Here is a 17,467-nt window from a genome sequence, read left to right as displayed (position 1 = left end):
CTCTCCTTAAAAAAAAAAAAAAAAAATCAGGTTCGATTCCCAACAACAACATATGAACTAAAATTCCAGAATCGATGAACTATAATTCCAGAATCGATGAACTATAATTCTAGAATCTAATCTATGAACTAAAAATTTCAGAATGAATGAACTAAAATTCCATAATCTATGAACTAAAATTTCAGAATCGATGAACTACAATTCCAAAATCGATGAACTATAATTCCAGAATCAATGAACTAAAATTTCATAATCTATGAACTAAAATTCCAGAATAAATGAACAACATAATGTTGTTGCTGGAATCGAACCTGAATTTTTTTTTTTAAGGGGAGACGCGCGTTTTTAATAAAACGACGTCGTTTTTGCATCCGTATGCACCATGCATGGTGCATACAGATGCACAGCATAACTATCCGTCCGAATGGGTAGTTCGGTCACAGATGTAAAATTTATCACAAGAAACCAATAATCAAATCCCACCAGAGACCGATTTCACATTTTTCTTACTAAAAAATCAATGTCTTGTGTCGTTCTCTTCTTAAATCTTAAAATACATGCCTTACAAGTTACATGGACAACTCATTGGTATTCAAGTTACATTCCACCAAATTGCACGGCGATCCTTGCATTTTTTTGGCATTTCACTTGTAGTCAATCAACTCACACCCAAGTCAGAGGCATACTCTAACATTACTTTCCCGAAATTCTCTATCCTAAGCAATCTTCATACCTTTGAGAACCGCCCATAACTTAGTTTCCACTATACTATAGAAGTCAATAAGATACATGGACTCCACCAACCAATATCTCATTGCATCACGAATTAGGCCTCCCCTCCGATGAATTAATTAGTGTTTACCAATCGCTCCATCAGAATTAAACTTGAGGCTTCTCCCACGTGGTCACATATATGCTGAGGTAACCGTGTATAATCAAGAAAGCAGATTGGTGGCAACCATGGCGAGTCACTTATCCAAATGATCAGGACTCCAGTTGTCAAAACTACTAACAAAATAAATAAATAAAATATCATCAATACTACCTTGTAATAGAGTCGCATTCAAAAAAAAAATATCAATCATGTGCAAACTAAACCGAATGACAACCAAGTTCACATTTTCAATAACCCACCATTTTGATCATGGGCACCTTAATCAAGCATGATCCTTTTATAGAGCTAAGAGTTTATCAGAAGTAATCATTAATCACTTCCAAGCTGTCTTCAACTTCCTAAACAAACAAACAAAAATTACAAAGCCCTAGAGAGCATATTGGTGGAAACCATGGTGGATTGGTGGGTCACTTGTCCAAATTATTAGTTGTCAAAACAATGAAGAAACCATCACCATGTGCAGACTAAACTAGATAACGACTCATTTTGATGTGTGCAATTTGAAGTTCATATTTTGACGACCCATTTTGATCATGTGGAACACAAACTAGCAGAGTAGCATGATCCCTTTATAGAGTTAAGAGTTTATCAAAGTAGTCATTAATCATTTCTTCCAACCTGTCTTTTAACTTCCTAAAACAAGCAAACAAAAATTACAAAACCCTTATAAAAATGTGGCTAAAAATGCAGGGCCCTATTGAAAAGCCAGGCAATAAGATTACACAGTACACAACAAAATTTGTTATCAGAAAACTAATTCCCTCCATCCTCCAAAGTTAGACCGGATATCTCCTTTTTAGCACAATTTTTTTTTCACTTCTAGTGGGTACTTCGATTGAACTAGAAACGAGTATGAAAACTGACGAGGCAAATTTTACTTTGGGCCAAGAAAAGCCAGACTACCCTGCCAAATCTGCCATGATTCCCACTCCCCTCTGCTATAAATCCTGCTTCACTAATTAGGCAGTTTTCACCTTTCGGGAGGGTGGTCGGCGAAATATACTGATGAGATCATCAAGACCCTGTCAAGCATTATCATTGAAATTGTTAGATATTTTCCGGTCTCCATTTGAAACATAATATAAAATTTAATACTAGTGAAGTACTGAAGTCTAGCATCAAATTGTTAGAATCTAAAAAGTAGAAAAATCTTTCTAGAACTCAGAAAGCATACCCTGGTTGTGATTACTAGAAAACAGAAAAGGGTAATCAAGTATGATCCTAGCGCTAATAGCAAAAGCAAGTCGAATGTCACGCTGGCAACCTGCAAAGATCCATAACATTATCCAGCAGTTATGAAAATAAAGACAACGAAATAAATAGCAGGCATTCCCTCCGAGGACATTTGCAATAGACTAAGGATTGAACCTAAGACATGTTTTAGTGAGATACTGCATTTTTTATGATTAAAAATAGAAACCTGATATATATGCAATTTGCTACTTGTTGAGTCGTAAAAGGTGAACATTCCATCAAGCACCTCATGCTGTACACTGACATCAGCAGTATGATCAGCTAATTCCTGCCAGCAAATAAAAAGTGTGCACTTGGTTAGGCCTAGTACATACATGTAGATACTGAAGGGTGGGAATTTGGTATCTCTATTCATATAAAAATTGGCTGGTTAGCTAATCATGTATTAAGGTCAGCAACAGATGAATTTGAGCAACAGGATATTATATCTTGAAGAAATGCAAGAATATTTTCTGAAGGAATGACTAGACTTATTTTCCCACCATAACAACATTTGACATCCACAGCACTCATTGTACCAATGATGTTAATTCCAAAACCATACAAAATGCATAAGGCTCCTGCACCGTGGGTCCTAGGCAGGTTCAAATATACTGATTTATAGAGTTGTCCACTGAATGGAGCAAAGTGCATGGTTAAAAATACATAGAACCACTCTTTGGAAAACTTCACCCTAAAAATAACATGTAGCGTAAAGCAACATATAGGAATATCACATCCATTATTATAATGAAAATTGTCTAAGATACAACGTTTTCTAATATTACCTTTTTTAATGCCATGATAAGTGGATCATTTTTTGAGAGGAATGGTGCCACTCGAGGTGTTGTTGATAGCAGATCCATCCAAGAACGTATATAAAAGGGATTGATAGCTAAGCTACTACCATCTGCAAATATGTTAATGTTCTTCCCCTCATGGCCGTAGATGTGCTTCTGTGGATAAAGAAATTTTGTTAGAAAAATTAAAAACATCTTTTAGAATATTACTTCAAAGAGTTGCAGTCATGACAAATTCAAGTGGTGGTTCATTATAGAAGTGTCCAATATTCTAAAATGCTAAAACCCAAACCATAAATACTCATTATTCAACACAAAATGGAGTTTGGAAAAAATGCAGAAGTCACAGATTTCACCAAACACTAACTCAAATGATCGACCTCTTGCACCTCTGTAAACAGTTTGCAAAGACAATTATAATATTAAAAAAAAATGCAAATTACATATTAAATTTATATTTGAACAACAAAGTTCAGCCAATCCTGTATAGAAGAGTGGTTCTCCCCATAATGTTAGTAATTGGGTGAAAAATATTTATATAGCAACAACTTTGTGAACTTTGTGCAAATTAGATGGTGTTGTTTAAAGAATGGTCCCAAGGGGCAAATGAATAACAAAGAATTGAAATATAAGAAAACTGATTACTCTAAGACCAGAAAGCAGATAAGGGATTGTCACTTTGTTTTAAAAGAATAGAATGCATTATATATGTGTTATACTCTTGAAAACTATCAAGCTTCATTTATTCATTTTACATAATACAGAGTACTATGAAAAGAATCAAGTCTAGGACTGAGGTGAAGATGCATAATGTGAATAATATTTTAGTGTTCCAAATTGCATCCTGAGATACTATGAGAATATTCCAGATAGAATACACCCTCAATTATCATTAGGAAGGAAAGAAAAATAAAAATAAAAGGATCATAATGATTTTATTATGGAGTTCAGGATTAGATTATGTTATAGAAAACATAAAGATTAGCAGGTTTTGCATTACATAATTTAGGGGAATTTCTTTGCAGTAGCTTTGTGTCATGAACTCAGGATATACAAATGTTTAAGTTACATACTTTATCTATCTATAGGAATAAGTGGGCAGAGAATAAATACGTGAACCATCTATCAGAAAGCATTAACATCCGACTTACGGCTAAACTTTTGGCAACAAGCTTGACACCCTGAATGATTGAGGCTTCACTGACAGAATGTCTGCATAATGAGTCATGAATTTAGTAAATAAGTATCAAGATGATACGTCATAAACAAAAGATAGATTAAGAATAAGTCATAACCTGTTATCAGCGAGACCTCCGGTACTTTCTAGCAATTCAGGTGGAGCAGAATGTTCAGAAAGGGTTGCAGCAGTCACTCTTAGCTTTGAGAATTGTTCGTGCTCCCAGGCTACCTACAGCATTTCTTAGTAACTTCAGCACAGTAAAACAACCGAATACACTATGCAGCTTTTTATTAACAGTTGGTTCATGAAAAGACACGTTCTGGTGACTTGCAGCACACAACTTTAAATTTACTTCACCTTGCAAGCAAAGATGTTACTAAAGAATGATTCACAACGGGTGAGTGGGCTTAACAGGACATGCAAATCAGGAAAATAGAAAATATCACAAAAATGATAATAATTCCTTAAAAAAATTATTCCTGAAATATTAGACAGGCTATAATTTGTAGATAAATAGTTTGCACTTTGCAGTCAGCATTCAGTGGGAAACAAGACATTTTAATTATACACTTAAAACCATGCCAGCTCTCTGATCTAGTTCAGGAACCTATGATATATTATGGCGATGTGTCCAGAATAAGAAGTCAAGGAGTTCATTTAGTGTTAATTGATTTTATGCACAAATTCCTTTCACCCCAGGGAAATAATAAATCTGATGCCAGCAAAATCTGCATCAGAGGGAGAAAATAGTTAAGAAATCTTTTCTTCTAAACTCCTATTATTTCCATCCTATAGGTTTTACCAAATGCTCTACCATTCACTTTTAAAGCCATAGTTCTTAAATTTATTCACCCAATAAGTTGGGAAGAAGAAATTTATTTGGAAGATCATGTTCTGAAAAATGCTACTCCACTTTAGGATGCAAAAGGAGCAAACTTTTCATTTCATCCAGAAAGGCTTTACACTTTCTTCACCAAGAAATTTGTATAACTGTATTTCCATTGAGGTCCACTTACCCCAAATCTAGTTCAGAGCTAATATTCTTATTTTGTTAAGATTATGTTTGGAATACTGGTTAAATGCTCACATTTTGTGCTAGCTGAAGAAGGAAGAGGCGCAATGTGTACTTGGAAACACAGAGATCCTTATTAATTGAAAGTGAGTAATGCATTCATTGCTAATAAGAATATCACATGCTTGCATACAGATTTATAAATAATAATTGACAAAATAAATTACAAGCACATATTTCAGTACTCTCTGTAACTACACTCTTTGATTTCTCCTTATTTCAACTCTACTAATTTATCTTTTCTTTTAAGGAACTTTGCACATACTAGAGTAAATTAGAACCTTGGAAACATGGAGCAAATAAAAACTCAAATCAACAAAATTATGTGATCCCCATGAAAAATCAATAATTACACGGCATATTCAAATGCAGCATAGAGACAAGGAAGCTATAGATATATGATCCAAGTGTGATATTGTTTCATCAAATCAAATATCAGGATCAATTTCATTATAAACCAAATGATATAACAAAATAAAATAAAATTCATTTGATGCACCCAAAAAAAAAAAAAAAAAAAAAAAAAAAAAAAAACTTCCTAGCATTAAGAAGACCTTCGTGAAAGAACAACAATATTGTGCAAAATAAACATTTGCAGTGAGTCTAATTTGCAGAGGACCAGAGACATCTACTTACTCGAGGATTAGAGATATTGATTTTCTTGTGTTTAAGACCAACTTTAACCCCCAATTCTTCTCCAACATTAGAAAAGCCCTGCAGAAATCCAGTCATTAGTCTAGAAAGAAGTCCAAAGTAATCTTATTTGGTCAATTGCCAAAGGTTTCTTTCAGCAATAGCTGGCATATGATATTTAAGTGTTTTTAGGTTTTGAGGAATTTCTCAAAGTACACTAATTTGAACAACAGTTTATTAAATGCAGCTGTTATAAAATGTGTTTCAAAAACACATTTACAGAATATGATATTTCATCACATTTGCAGAAGACAATGTCAGGACTTGGTTGTAAAGTACTAAAGTGTGACTTAAAGTCGCATTTGGCTCAGAAGTTCCAGAGCACTCTAAAGATTGATCTGAGTTTGTCAAAGGAAAAGTGATTTCTTTTCAAAATAAAGAATATAAAGGAAACAATTAGACAACCACTGCCCATCAAGCAAAGATCAAAACTCAAAAACATTCTAGAGTAAAACCAACCAAGTCAAAAACTGTAGTGAAAAAACATTTTGTTGTTCAAGATACTAATGGTCAACCAATAATTTGAGTGTTGAGCATCGTCATGTTAAAGAGAATTCTAGAAGCATGCTCTATCAGGCTTGCATGAAGAACAGGGCCACAAGCAGACAAAGAAGCATCCAGGGATTTGGTGACAGACATTATTTACCAATGCAACCTGATATCATAGTTTACTAAAGTAGCACACTTTGGAATTCCTCTTTAGGTTTTTAACTTGAAGTCATTCCACCCTACCTGAAAGATTTGCTTTATGTACGCATTTTCGGGAGGTTTAGACACATGCATCCATAAGTCGTTGTTAGATGAGCCAATGCTATTCAAGCAAATAGCATAATCTATACTCTCACGTAAACGTTGGTCAAAACTCCGAAGCCACTGCAAATGTCAAAATTAAAAAAGTCAGTAAATGGAAAGATATCTGATCCATACCAGCAATGAGAAAGCAAATCAGGAAAGGGAGGCACCTTATAAGTTCCATTGTAGTTATAAGGTCCGCCAGATGTCAACCCAAAAAGTAAATTGTACCTGCCTCTTGTTTTGGGATTTGAATAAAGAATGGAAAACAACCTAGCTAATTCAAGAAGTGCCACAACACCACTTCCATTACTATCACTCCCAACAGACAATGCCTACCAACATAAAATTTCTATATTAGGTTGTCATGCAAAATGCCCTTCAAATGTAAAACAAATTACAAAAGAAAGGTTTTTAAAAAAATAAAATAAAATAACTTACTGGTGCAGCTCCAAATGTGTCATATGATGCAACTATGGCAATAGTTGGGAGTTGGCTCTCTCCATCACTTTTCAAGCCAGGTAACCATCCCTGATAGTTAACAACTGAATAAATTCACTAAAATTTCAAACATCCTAAATAGTTTCAAGGACAACTTATAGACGATGCCTGTGAACATTAGAATAATCGATGAGTGATGGACAATTAACAAAAACCTGAATATTTGAAATGGTGGGAGATGCAATTTTCTTTGGTTCTCGAGCAGAAACAACAAACTTGAATCTGTAAGGTGCAATTACTTGTTTAGTAAAATGATGACAATAATCCAATATTAGCATTAAGATTGGCATGCAATTTCCCTGATGCATGTTAATAACGAGAAATGACAAATGAAAGATCAGCAAGCATTGAAATGGAGGAACCAATACAATATTCTTGGCTCAAATCCAGAAAAAAAGGGAAAAGCATTTTCATGACTTTCAAGACCTCACAGATATAACCATATCGTTCTAAAACAATATAACCAGCTTTTCTAATTGGAGTACAATAAGAAATTTTTATGTTTCAAAAGAGAACGCATAGTCATGGTTTCGATACAATTTAAGAAAAGAAGAACCTATTTCTGGGAACACAAAAATTTATAAAAATTTAAATTTAAATTCAAAAGCAACAAGAGCGTGCAAATCAAGTACATAAAGAAACACTTGTAAGCAAAAACAATAACCCAAGTACAATATTTCACAAAACAATAAGTTAATCTACTAACCCGCCTGTTGTGGCTGTTGCAGGCTGACCAAGAGCATCATCACTTCTCTTGATATCAGCTAGTACAGAATTGATATTATCATCCTCGAAAGCAAAATAAACGGGATACTGGAACAGATTACAACAGCATTGAATAACATTGCATTACGTTAGAAAGACGGTGACAAAAAGTAAAGTAAAACTTATCATTCAAAACACCAGAGAACTGAGAAAAAAAAAAAAAAAAAAAAAAAAAAAAAAAAAAAACAATGCAAAGGCAAGTAGGCAACCATCATAAAATTTATGAAAAAATTTCAGAAAATGCACCTATTCACTCACCGGGATGTTGACATGAATAAGCAACTGCTCCAGCTCATTCAATATGTTCCTTGTGAGGTCTATTTCAGAATTAACATCAGCTCCACCAGCAGTGTCCAGGTTATCTGGACTAAATTTTGGAGGGAGTAACAACAGTAAACCCCCTAAAAGCTTATTCTGTCCAATATATTCTGCCATAAGATTACAGATTAGGAAAAAGCAATCTTAGTTAAAAAGACCAAAATGACGAAATTACAAAAGCACATTTTATGCAGAAGGAAAATTGGAAATTGAAAAGGGACACAACTAAGTTTGGAGGTCTATGTTACGTAAATTGAAGTGTAACCAAAGTGCTCACTTTTCAGACACTTAATAACTGGAAAACACAGTCAATGAAGCAAGTCGACAAAAATTAAAATAGTTTTTCCATGTAAGTAATAATAATAATAATAATAATAATAATAATAATAATAATAATAATAATAATAATAATAATAATAATAATAATAATAATAATAATAATAATAATATTATTATTATTATTATTATTATTATTATTATAATTAATAATTAATAATAATAATAATAATCTGGTCAACTACATGCATACTTTGACCCAGCTTGTTTGGAGCTTTTTCTGCTTTAGAATAAGACATTAGGATGCAGTAAAAATATACATTGTTTTCAAACCAAATAAGAGAAAAATGCCTCTTTATTAAGAAGCCAGCATCCTGGCTAAAACAAAACTATAAATCTTGCAAAATATGTTTATTTTCTCCAAATCTTATTCTACCACATCTTTTTAGTTAACTCACACATTCATACCATAATATGGAAGTTAACAGAAGGTAGCATCTGGAAATAATTTATTTTTGAATAATATTCACGTGTGTTTAAAAACATATTTTGTGTGATAAGCATTAAGAACAGTTAGTAATCAGATAAAACGATAGGAAAAGAATCATGCCCTAGGCTTGCAAAAAGTTTTATTTTACTTTGTCTTTTAATAGTGAAGCTGCTGAAGCATGATATAACTTTTGTTTCCCGTGTTTTCAATAGTTGAAATTCCATGCCTTACGTTTGAGCCACATCTTCAATGTAATTAAAGACTTGTCACCAAAATATGAGGAAGAAAAGGTAATATATGCAAACAAAGAAGTGTGTTTATTTAAAGAGAACAGCAAAAGTAATCTCCAAAAGATGAGGGAAAAAAGGCAATATTCTTCTTTCCAGTTCAAGAATCTATGTTATCATTGACTTGATTTTGTGATGATGCAATAATTTTATCCCAACACAATTGTCAATCAGTAAAGACAAAGATGAAAACCACTTGGGGAAGTTGCTAGGCATCAATGCCAGACTAGTCACCTTTTTCTTCCTCCCTTTACCTGCACTAAGGTTTCTTTCAATAACTATATGTGTTTCTACTAAACGCTATTTAGCATATCATACAATCAGATCGCAGATGAGTAAGTATTCACTTCATACCCATTCATCATACTGCAATCTACTTTCTATAATATTTAAAAAAATTAAAAAAAAAATGCATACAAATATATGATGTAGTTCTCATCTCTATCTCCCATCCATCATAAAACCCTATATAGCATATCCCACTGCTTCTCCAATCAGATCATAGATGATTAAGTATTCACTTCATACCCGGCCATCCATCATAAGACCCTTGCAATCTACAATCTATAATACTCCGTATATAAAAGAAAAAAAGGCATATGATGTAGTTCTCATCTCTATCTCCCATAAAACTAAATAGTCAAGCCTCGCCAAAAGGTTGTGGTGCATAAGTTGCTGCTTTAACTTCATTTCTAGCATGCCTAACCACATTTAATGAAATGCACCAACATAAAATGGCTAGCTACTCATAGCTCTGTGAATATGCAAACAGCAACAGTCTTCCAACCATACAAATGTTTAAACATTAAACAAGAATATCTATCATCCAGCTCAATGATTTACGGTGCACAGATAAATATCCAAATGAACTTAAAATTCTCTCGGAGCTTGGACTTTTTTTACTTCGAAGAGTCAAAATGCATTTAATAGTAACCTAACAATGTTACAACTCAATACAATGAAAGCCTGAGCTTGTTTGGGCAATGAGCAGTAGCACACCTTTGATGAGAGTGAGATTCAGTTCACGAAGCGGAAGCATGATAACCGATCGTGATAGATCGGCAAAGGAGCCGTCACCCGGGGATAATAACGAGGAGCCGGCGTGATGGTTGAGCGAGGCGATGCGAGATCCATAGGGGACGCCGGAAAGATCATACTGGACGAGCCGGTAGACGTCGACGGCGGCGACGGCATCGCCGAGCTCGACGCAAGCTACGAGCACGAACACCAGAACCATCACCGAGTAATAGACCGGCGTCAACATTTCCGGCTTCCTCGGTTCATTCGCCATCGCAGAAGAGTTGGACTGAGAAGTGTGAGGGTTTTGGAAGAACAGTAAACAGAGGCCGGTTGATCTGGGACGATAATAAAGAATTTACTGGCGGGCCAGACGGCTGGCCGGGGTTCTGATTTGTGATTATTATTTTGTGTTGTTTGATATATTGATTCAATTATTAGTATTATAATTATTATAATATAATAATTATAATTATAATTAGGAATAAGGGTCAAATAGGCCACTGAACTGCACACCAAACTATAATTAGGTCATTGAACTCAAAAAATATGCAATTAGGTCCCTAAATTACACAAATTTATGCAATTAGGTCTAAAATGACATGTTTACCTGCTATGTAGGTTGCGAATTTTAAAAATAATTTTTAAATAATTTGAAACAAAAAATTAATTTAAAAAAAAAAAAAAAAAACAGAACGGCCGGAGATGAAATCGTCTCCGGCCGTTCTTCGTCTCCAGCCTTCGTCTCCAGCCACGGAGACGATCTTCGTCTCCTGCCATGGAGACAAAGACCTTCGTCTCCCTGGCCGGAGAGACGAAGACCCTTCATCTCCATGGCCAGGAGACGAAGGTCTCTTCGTCTCCCTGACCACAAGTTTATTTCTCCTCACATTTATTAATCAACTTTCACCTTTATCATAGTTATTATAAAACTCTTTACTATAGTTTTATAACTATTCTTGGGAGAAGAGGTGAAGAATAGTTATAAAACTCTTTTGATATTATTGTACTTCCTTTACTTTTAATACAAAATTTTTTTTTATCATATTATGCCTCCACATTGTATTGGTATTATTGGGTAATTAATTAGTAAATTTACAGATAAAAATTGTATTAACGCTTTTGATTAGTGAATTGTATTAACTATTGCAAAGAAAGTATATGATAACATTAACTATTTACTTGTAATAGTTAACATGTAAAATACATATAATTGATATAAGGACAATGTAATGAAGTAGTTTTATGTGAAGCATTGCAATACTTTCTATAATAAATGGGGGAGAACGCTCCTTGCTTATTTGCAATATATATTGTGAAATGCTTTCGTAGGAGAGTCTTCTAACATGAATTATTTATTTTTACATTCTTTTTATCATAAGGGTGTTTTGGTAAATAATTTTGTTTTTTTCCCAAATTGTTAACTAAAAATGGTATTCAAAGTTGTGTTTCAAGTTTTGACACTTTGGCATCAAAACACTGATTGAATCCGCTAAAAACAAAGGTATTTTTAGCATTTTGGCTAAGTAAAATTAGCTGATATAATTTTTTTTTTTTAAAGTTAATTGAAAGAACTGCATTGAGCAGATTTTTGAATTTTATCGTTTTAAAACAATAAGATGTTGCAAAAGAAACTGATTAACCAAGTACTCATATTGGCTATTTAACCAAGTCAAACAGCTAATAGTAGTCAAACAAATCAAAATTGACTGATAAGCTAATTATATTATCAAACAGGGCCTAAAAGTGATTAAAATTACATGCTCAACCTTTTTAACTTGATGATGTTGAATAAAGATAGACAAATTGTAATGAATGTAATTATAGGTCCCCAAACTATACATGAGAGACCAATTGTGTTATGAAACCATGCGTGACGGGCTCAATATATAAGATGTTAACAATAATTAAATTCATCATGCTTCACCCACTAAACTACATTTTCAAAAAGCATCAGACATATCTTTTAAACACAAAAATGAAGTCAGGTTTATAGCCACATTCATCACAAGAACATTAATGGAGTGTTTGGTAGGATAGAATTATAATTTCATTCCTACCAAACTCCATGGAATTGCAATTCCATGGTTTAGTTAAAAGAAATTGCAAATCCATAGTAAATTACTATTTTACCTTTATTATTATTATTATTCTTATTATTATTATACAAGGACATTTAATCTTTATTCACTTATGCCCTTTTAATTTCCAATCATTTTATTCATGCCTACCAAACAATAGAATTTAAATTCCCACCAAATTACAGTTCTTTTCCACCCTAATTCCCTTCTTCCAACCAAACGCTTATAAAGATCTGAACATATATACATTTCTTGTGAAAAATACTAATACAGAGAATGAAAGTAACAGAAACCCAGTCACAACACAACAGCTAACAAGATGAAAGTAACATAATCACCACTACAATAGCTCTCACCAAATTTTTCATTACAATAAAAAGTTGTTCAGTTTGAAATCTTAACATTATTACTCATACTATTACTGCATGATCCGTTGAGAGTTGAAACTCACTTATGTACATCAAGCTGATAGTATGATCTCATATACCAAACGCAGAACCCCCTCCTTCCTTATCAAAAGACTGGAGACTAACATGCTTCCACATTAAGTCAAGAATTTTCATCAACACACAAATACCCTATTCTTAAGTCAGTCTCAACATTAGTTTTCTTCTGCACTGGGCCGCAATACTTGAGAGAAAGAAAGCATTGGATGAGTTGAATTAGGGAAGGCGAGAAACCAAAATATCAAAAGCCGAAAAGAGATTGTGTACCAGCAAGATGTGTGTTCCAGGACGACATATCCAGCTCTTTCAATGGATCAAAATATGAATGTGTGTTAGTGAAAATTTCGCTCAGTCACCAGACACTTCTTCATTCTCGGGAAAAATAAATTGAAGGTCTTCGTTGTCCCTATACACTTGCACCAGAGCAGCAGCTTTATACGCAAACAACCCAACCATTGCAGGCAGCAGCTGTGTACGCCACAAAGTAAAGAAGATAGTCAACGATAAACTTAGAGCTTACAGAAGACCGGCTTTAGGTCAGTTACCTGGAAGTCAACAAGATCATGTGCGAAATGCTGGCATAACTCCCATAATCCGTATATTGCTGCGGGTAAAACAAGTCTGGGAGATGAAAGAGCAATGCCACTACCCTTAACAGATTTCACAAACATATCCTCCAAGTCCTCACTTCTAATTCCAATCCTGTAAGAAAATTAGTCCAAACTTTCTTTAAGTCTGCAAAACTTCAAGTTGAGTCACACAGTCAAAATTAATGAATTTATGGATTTAAAATTACTTTTTTGGTTTCTTTTTCAAGAAAATTTCTGGAACCATTTCCTTTGAGAGCTTATCTGCACGTTGGCATAAGAGTTGAAAGTATATGCAACTGCACATAAATGTATCAGCCAAACTTGTTAGTCAGTAATACATAGAATAAGAATATGAAGACAAGTACAGTTTTACACACACACACACACATATATATATATATAGAACTAGCCAAGACGTTCAATTGAATAATGTATGGCTCCTGGCACCACTTTAGTGTCAAAGAATGAGAACTTCTTGGCAAAGCATATCCTCTATGACTTAAGTAGTTCAACACTATCATGTTTAATTATCCAAACTTGCCAAGCTCAGGTTAACAATGACAAAATGACTGGCAGAAATGTTTTAAGCAAAAAATATCAGACCCAACCTGAAACACACTCCTGTTGCATAGCTGAGAGCAGCCTGTAATGAACAAGCAAAACCAGTCAATCATATAGGGTACACAACGCACAAATTTCTACAATTTCTTTTTTTGGGGGCGGGATCCATCATTTCTTTCTTTGGGATGTTATCAATGACTATATGGGGGGTTTTTGTAGCTCAAATAGCATGGTTTCTTTTGTGGAAAATTTCACAACTCATGTTTCTAGGTCTCTGGTACATTTGTGCTTGGGTACACCTGTAAAATTACCTATAAAACACACACACAACCCCATTCTTTCCTTCTCAAGAAGTAGGTAAAACTGGAAAATAAACTTTGCAAAATCTCAATTGTATTAATAATGGTCAGTAGATGGAGAGCAAGACAGAAAGGCACCACTAAATTTTTAAGATTATTAATTACATTAATATGGTTTCCGAAGATTAATTAGGAAGATATTTGTGCTTCGCTATTCAAATATTCATCATATTGGCAAATATTTCTTACTGTGTGGAGTCTCATCCTTTGTTATTGAGTAATGAGATTTTTCCAATTTCCAGTAAGTAAATTAAAGGTTTGATTTTCTTTATTTTGCTAATGCATAAAATAAGGCAAGAATTTCTTTGTAGAATACACACCTACACACACATTCTTTAAAATATGAATAACTCAAAAAATATAATATGGAGTAGAAATCACCTGTGGTGATAAAGCTACCAGGCAATAGCCCCCACAAGCAGCCCCAATGCTCACAGTTAAAAATAGCAAGTCCCTCTTCAGCTGTAACCAAAGTTAAAAATGTGAAAACCTTTGTTCAGTACAAGAAATTTTGCCGAGTGAATATAAATAGTACATTAAAACACATCAGTAATTCTTAAAGAACTTGCAGATGCTAGTGCCTTGTTTTTAGGTTCTGTATGTACAGGGCTACCAGAATCATCTTAACCTCAAGTTACAAGCGTCTGCTGAGCATAAAAGAAGGTGGCGACTTTACTAGAGAAGAATTTCACAAAATGATAAATACATCAGTTATGGATATAAAGTATACAGAAAAATACTCTGTATTAAAGAATTAAAGAACTTAATTATTTATGAATCTATCAAGGAACTGAGCAGATTAAACTTCGAAGTTTTTAATAAGTATCAAATACAAGATACTATGAGAGCTTCAAGCTGAAAGGTGGCTGCATCAGAGAAGAAATAGAAAGGGTATCTTTGCTTCCAGGGAGGATCTAAAATTCAATGACAAAAAATAAAAGCAACAAGTGTAAAATCACCATAATGATTTTCTACAGCCTTATAAACCACACGGCAACTCTGGTTACTCCCAGAAACTGATGAACAAGACTATATGCCACTATAACTCAAGCTACAAGTATCTAAGGGAGATTTGAGTTTGAAAGAGAACATACAGCCTCGTATCTGAGAAAGTTCAGCCTTTTCCTTCTCTCACTGTCATCTCGTATTTCCTGTCCATTTCATTACAAGTACCAGTTAATGACTTAACGAAACTAGCACGTAAATATCTAATCTTTCCTTCCCATGATTAACAACCGAAAAGCCATAGTTTGCTAACTATACCTCTATGGTCCTCTTCTTATTAATGGGCGCTGACGCCTCACCCGATAGCCATTCACTGGTGCTCTTCAATTTCAAAAATCCACCCTCATTTTCTTCCCCTAAAGCCTGCATTTTCATTCCTTTCTTTTAACCGTATAGCCCGTTTAGTAAAAACTAATGAATACTTCAAATTGAAAGAAAAATATATCAAAAGGGGAATTCATTCATTCATTCATTCATTTGCATAAACATGAATGCATATGTATGTATACAATCAGTACCTCCTCCAATAACTGAATAGTGTTAGTAGATACAGTGCCAGATTCTGTATCATCGACGCTCGGGGCAATGTCCCTTAGCCAAATTCTGTCAGAAATTCTAGCTATCAAGTCCCCATTGCATTTCCTTTCCTTCAAGAAGTCTCTCAAAACTTCATCCACATCAACTCCGCTCACTATTAACCATTCCCATAGCATATTTTTTAGAAAAAAAAATCCAAAATTTATAATTCAAAATCAAATTAACATGGGGACGGTAAGAGAAGAGTACCAGGAGGAGATGTTTTGATAACAGAGAGCACCCTTGGGATTGTTGAGCTAAAACGACGCCGGGTGGAGGATTTCAGTGGCAGCGTTGTAGTAAAGATTGCAGAAACGGAGTTCATTTTGAATGCGCAAATAGCCATACACTTTTGTTCTCTTGCTTCTGCTCCTCCAAATGATATATCTTCTATAATCAATGATATCCAAAGGCGGAAGAGGGTATCTTAGCAAATGTGACTAACATCAACTTTTTATTTTGGTAAAAGATATTTTTATAAAAGCAAATACCAATTTTGATTCCACGAGTATTATCAAAATGACAGTTTTGGTTCACATATTTAATTTAGGAATAAGGGTCAAATAGGCCATCGAACTGCACAAGATAATGTAATTAGGCCACTGAACCTAAAAAATCAACAATCGGGTCCCTAAACTAACCAATTTCAAACAAACTTTCCAATTTGTAAGTTTCCAACAGGTTAACAGGTCATCCTCCCAAATTAATTATTTTTAAAAAAATAAAATTTAAAAATTAATTATTTAATTAATTTTAAAAAAAAAAAAAAAAAAAAAAAAAAACAGAAACGGCCGGAGACGAAGAAACTTCTTCGTCTCCGGCCAGTTTCTTCGTCTCCCCGGCAGGATACGAAGATTTCTTCGTCTCCGGCCATGGAGACGAAGAGTTTCTTCTTCTCCATGGCTGGAGACGAAGAAACTCTTCGTCTCCACGGCCGGAGACGAAGAGTTTCTTCGTCTCCAGCCATGGAGAAGAAGAAACTCTTCGTCTCCATGGCCGGAGACGAAGAAATCTTCGTCTCCGGCCGGGGAGACGAAGAAGTTTCTTCGTCTCCGGCCGTTTCTGTTTGTTTTTTTTTAAAAAAAAATAATAATTAAATAATTAATTTTTAAATTTTATTTTTTAAAAAATAATTAATTTGGGAGGATGACCTATTAACCTGTTGGAAACCTACAAATTGAAAGATTTGTTTGAAATTGGTTAGTTTAGGGACCCGATTGTTGATTTTTTAGGTTTAGTTGCCTAATTGCATTATCTTGTGCAGTTCGATGTCCTATTTGACCCTTATTCCTTTAATTTATATCAATTTTCATTCACTACTATTTTTTAGTATCAATTTTCATCCACTACTATTGTTTTATTGCCAAAATTAATGACTCTGGTCACTCCTTCGTTTAAGACATGTAGAGATATGAAATTATTAAGTGTATTTTTGTCATTTTCAAATTAAGATCTGAATTTAAATATGAATAAAGAGATTTAAGTCATAAGATCGATCTCAGTTCGTAGTTCTCCTCATTAAATTAAGGT

At 34.0% G+C, this 17,467-nt stretch overlaps 2 protein-coding genes across 3 annotated transcripts; both read right to left on the bottom strand.

Annotated features, from left to right (window-relative positions):
* Window positions 1-1,443: 1,443 nt before the first annotated feature.
* On the bottom strand, window positions 1,444-10,713 carry LOC109192958 (nicalin-1). The gene is made up of 14 exons (XM_019343678.1): window positions 10,302-10,713; window positions 8,190-8,359; window positions 7,873-7,979; window positions 7,322-7,388; window positions 7,107-7,196; window positions 6,836-7,000; window positions 6,606-6,746; window positions 5,817-5,894; window positions 4,224-4,336; window positions 4,080-4,140; window positions 2,917-3,084; window positions 2,316-2,417; window positions 2,070-2,159; window positions 1,444-1,917 (listed from the first exon to the last, which is right to left on the bottom strand). The coding sequence occupies exons 1-14, from the start codon at window positions 10,591-10,593 to the stop codon at window positions 1,855-1,857; spliced, it is 1,707 nt and encodes a 568-aa protein (XP_019199223.1). The 5' UTR covers window positions 10,594-10,713; the 3' UTR covers window positions 1,444-1,854.
* A 1,999-nt stretch (window positions 10,714-12,712) lies between these two features.
* LOC109192963 lies at window positions 12,713-16,361 on the bottom strand. 2 transcript variants are annotated; one of them, XR_002056178.1, is made up of 10 exons: window positions 16,148-16,360; window positions 15,880-16,052; window positions 15,620-15,724; window positions 15,451-15,507; window positions 14,738-14,818; window positions 14,045-14,079; window positions 13,643-13,732; window positions 13,392-13,548; window positions 13,114-13,314; window positions 12,713-13,030 (listed from the first exon to the last, which is right to left on the bottom strand). XR_002056178.1 is itself a non-coding variant. In XM_019343691.1 (9 exons), the coding sequence occupies exons 1-9, from the start codon at window positions 16,281-16,283 to the stop codon at window positions 13,195-13,197; spliced, it is 954 nt and encodes a 317-aa protein (XP_019199236.1). In that variant the 5' UTR covers window positions 16,284-16,361; the 3' UTR covers window positions 12,713-13,194. The 2 variants fall into 2 exon arrangements, 1 of the variants encoding a protein (XP_019199236.1); XM_019343691.1 differs by having other exon boundaries at window positions 12,713-13,314; window positions 16,148-16,361.
* Between the last annotated feature and the right edge of the window lie 1,106 nt (window positions 16,362-17,467).

This window comes from Ipomoea nil, unplaced genomic scaffold (assembly GCF_001879475.1).
Source record: "Ipomoea nil cultivar Tokyo-kokei standard unplaced genomic scaffold, Asagao_1.1 scaffold1834, whole genome shotgun sequence".
NCBI lineage: Eukaryota > Viridiplantae > Streptophyta > Magnoliopsida > Solanales > Convolvulaceae > Ipomoea > Ipomoea nil.
Note: the sequence above shows the minus strand (reverse complement) of the source record. Positions and strands in the feature narration are given on the sequence as shown.

Excerpts from the sequence above, each read along its gene's own strand:
- LOC109192963 (XM_019343691.1), bottom strand. The coding sequence starts at position 16,283 with ATGGCTATTTGCGCATTCAAAATGAACTCCGTTTCTGCAATCTTTACT. Across the intron at positions 14,080-14,737 it reads TGGTAGCTTTATCACCACAG|GCTGCTCTCAGCTATGCAAC; the intron begins GTGATTTCTACT and ends TGTTCATTACAG. Across the intron at positions 13,315-13,391 it reads ATGATCTTGTTGACTTCCAG|CTGCTGCCTGCAATGGTTGG; the intron begins GTAACTGACCTA and ends TGGCGTACACAG.
- LOC109192958 (XM_019343678.1), bottom strand. The coding sequence starts at position 10,593 with ATGGCGAATGAACCGAGGAAGCCGGAAATGTTGACGCCGGTCTATTAC. Across the intron at positions 5,895-6,605 it reads ACATAAAGCAAATCTTTCAG|GGCTTTTCTAATGTTGGAGA; the intron begins GTAGGGTGGAAT and ends GGATTTCTGCAG. Across the intron at positions 4,337-5,816 it reads TCAATATCTCTAATCCTCGA|GTAGCCTGGGAGCACGAACA; the intron begins GTAAGTAGATGT and ends GAAATGCTGTAG.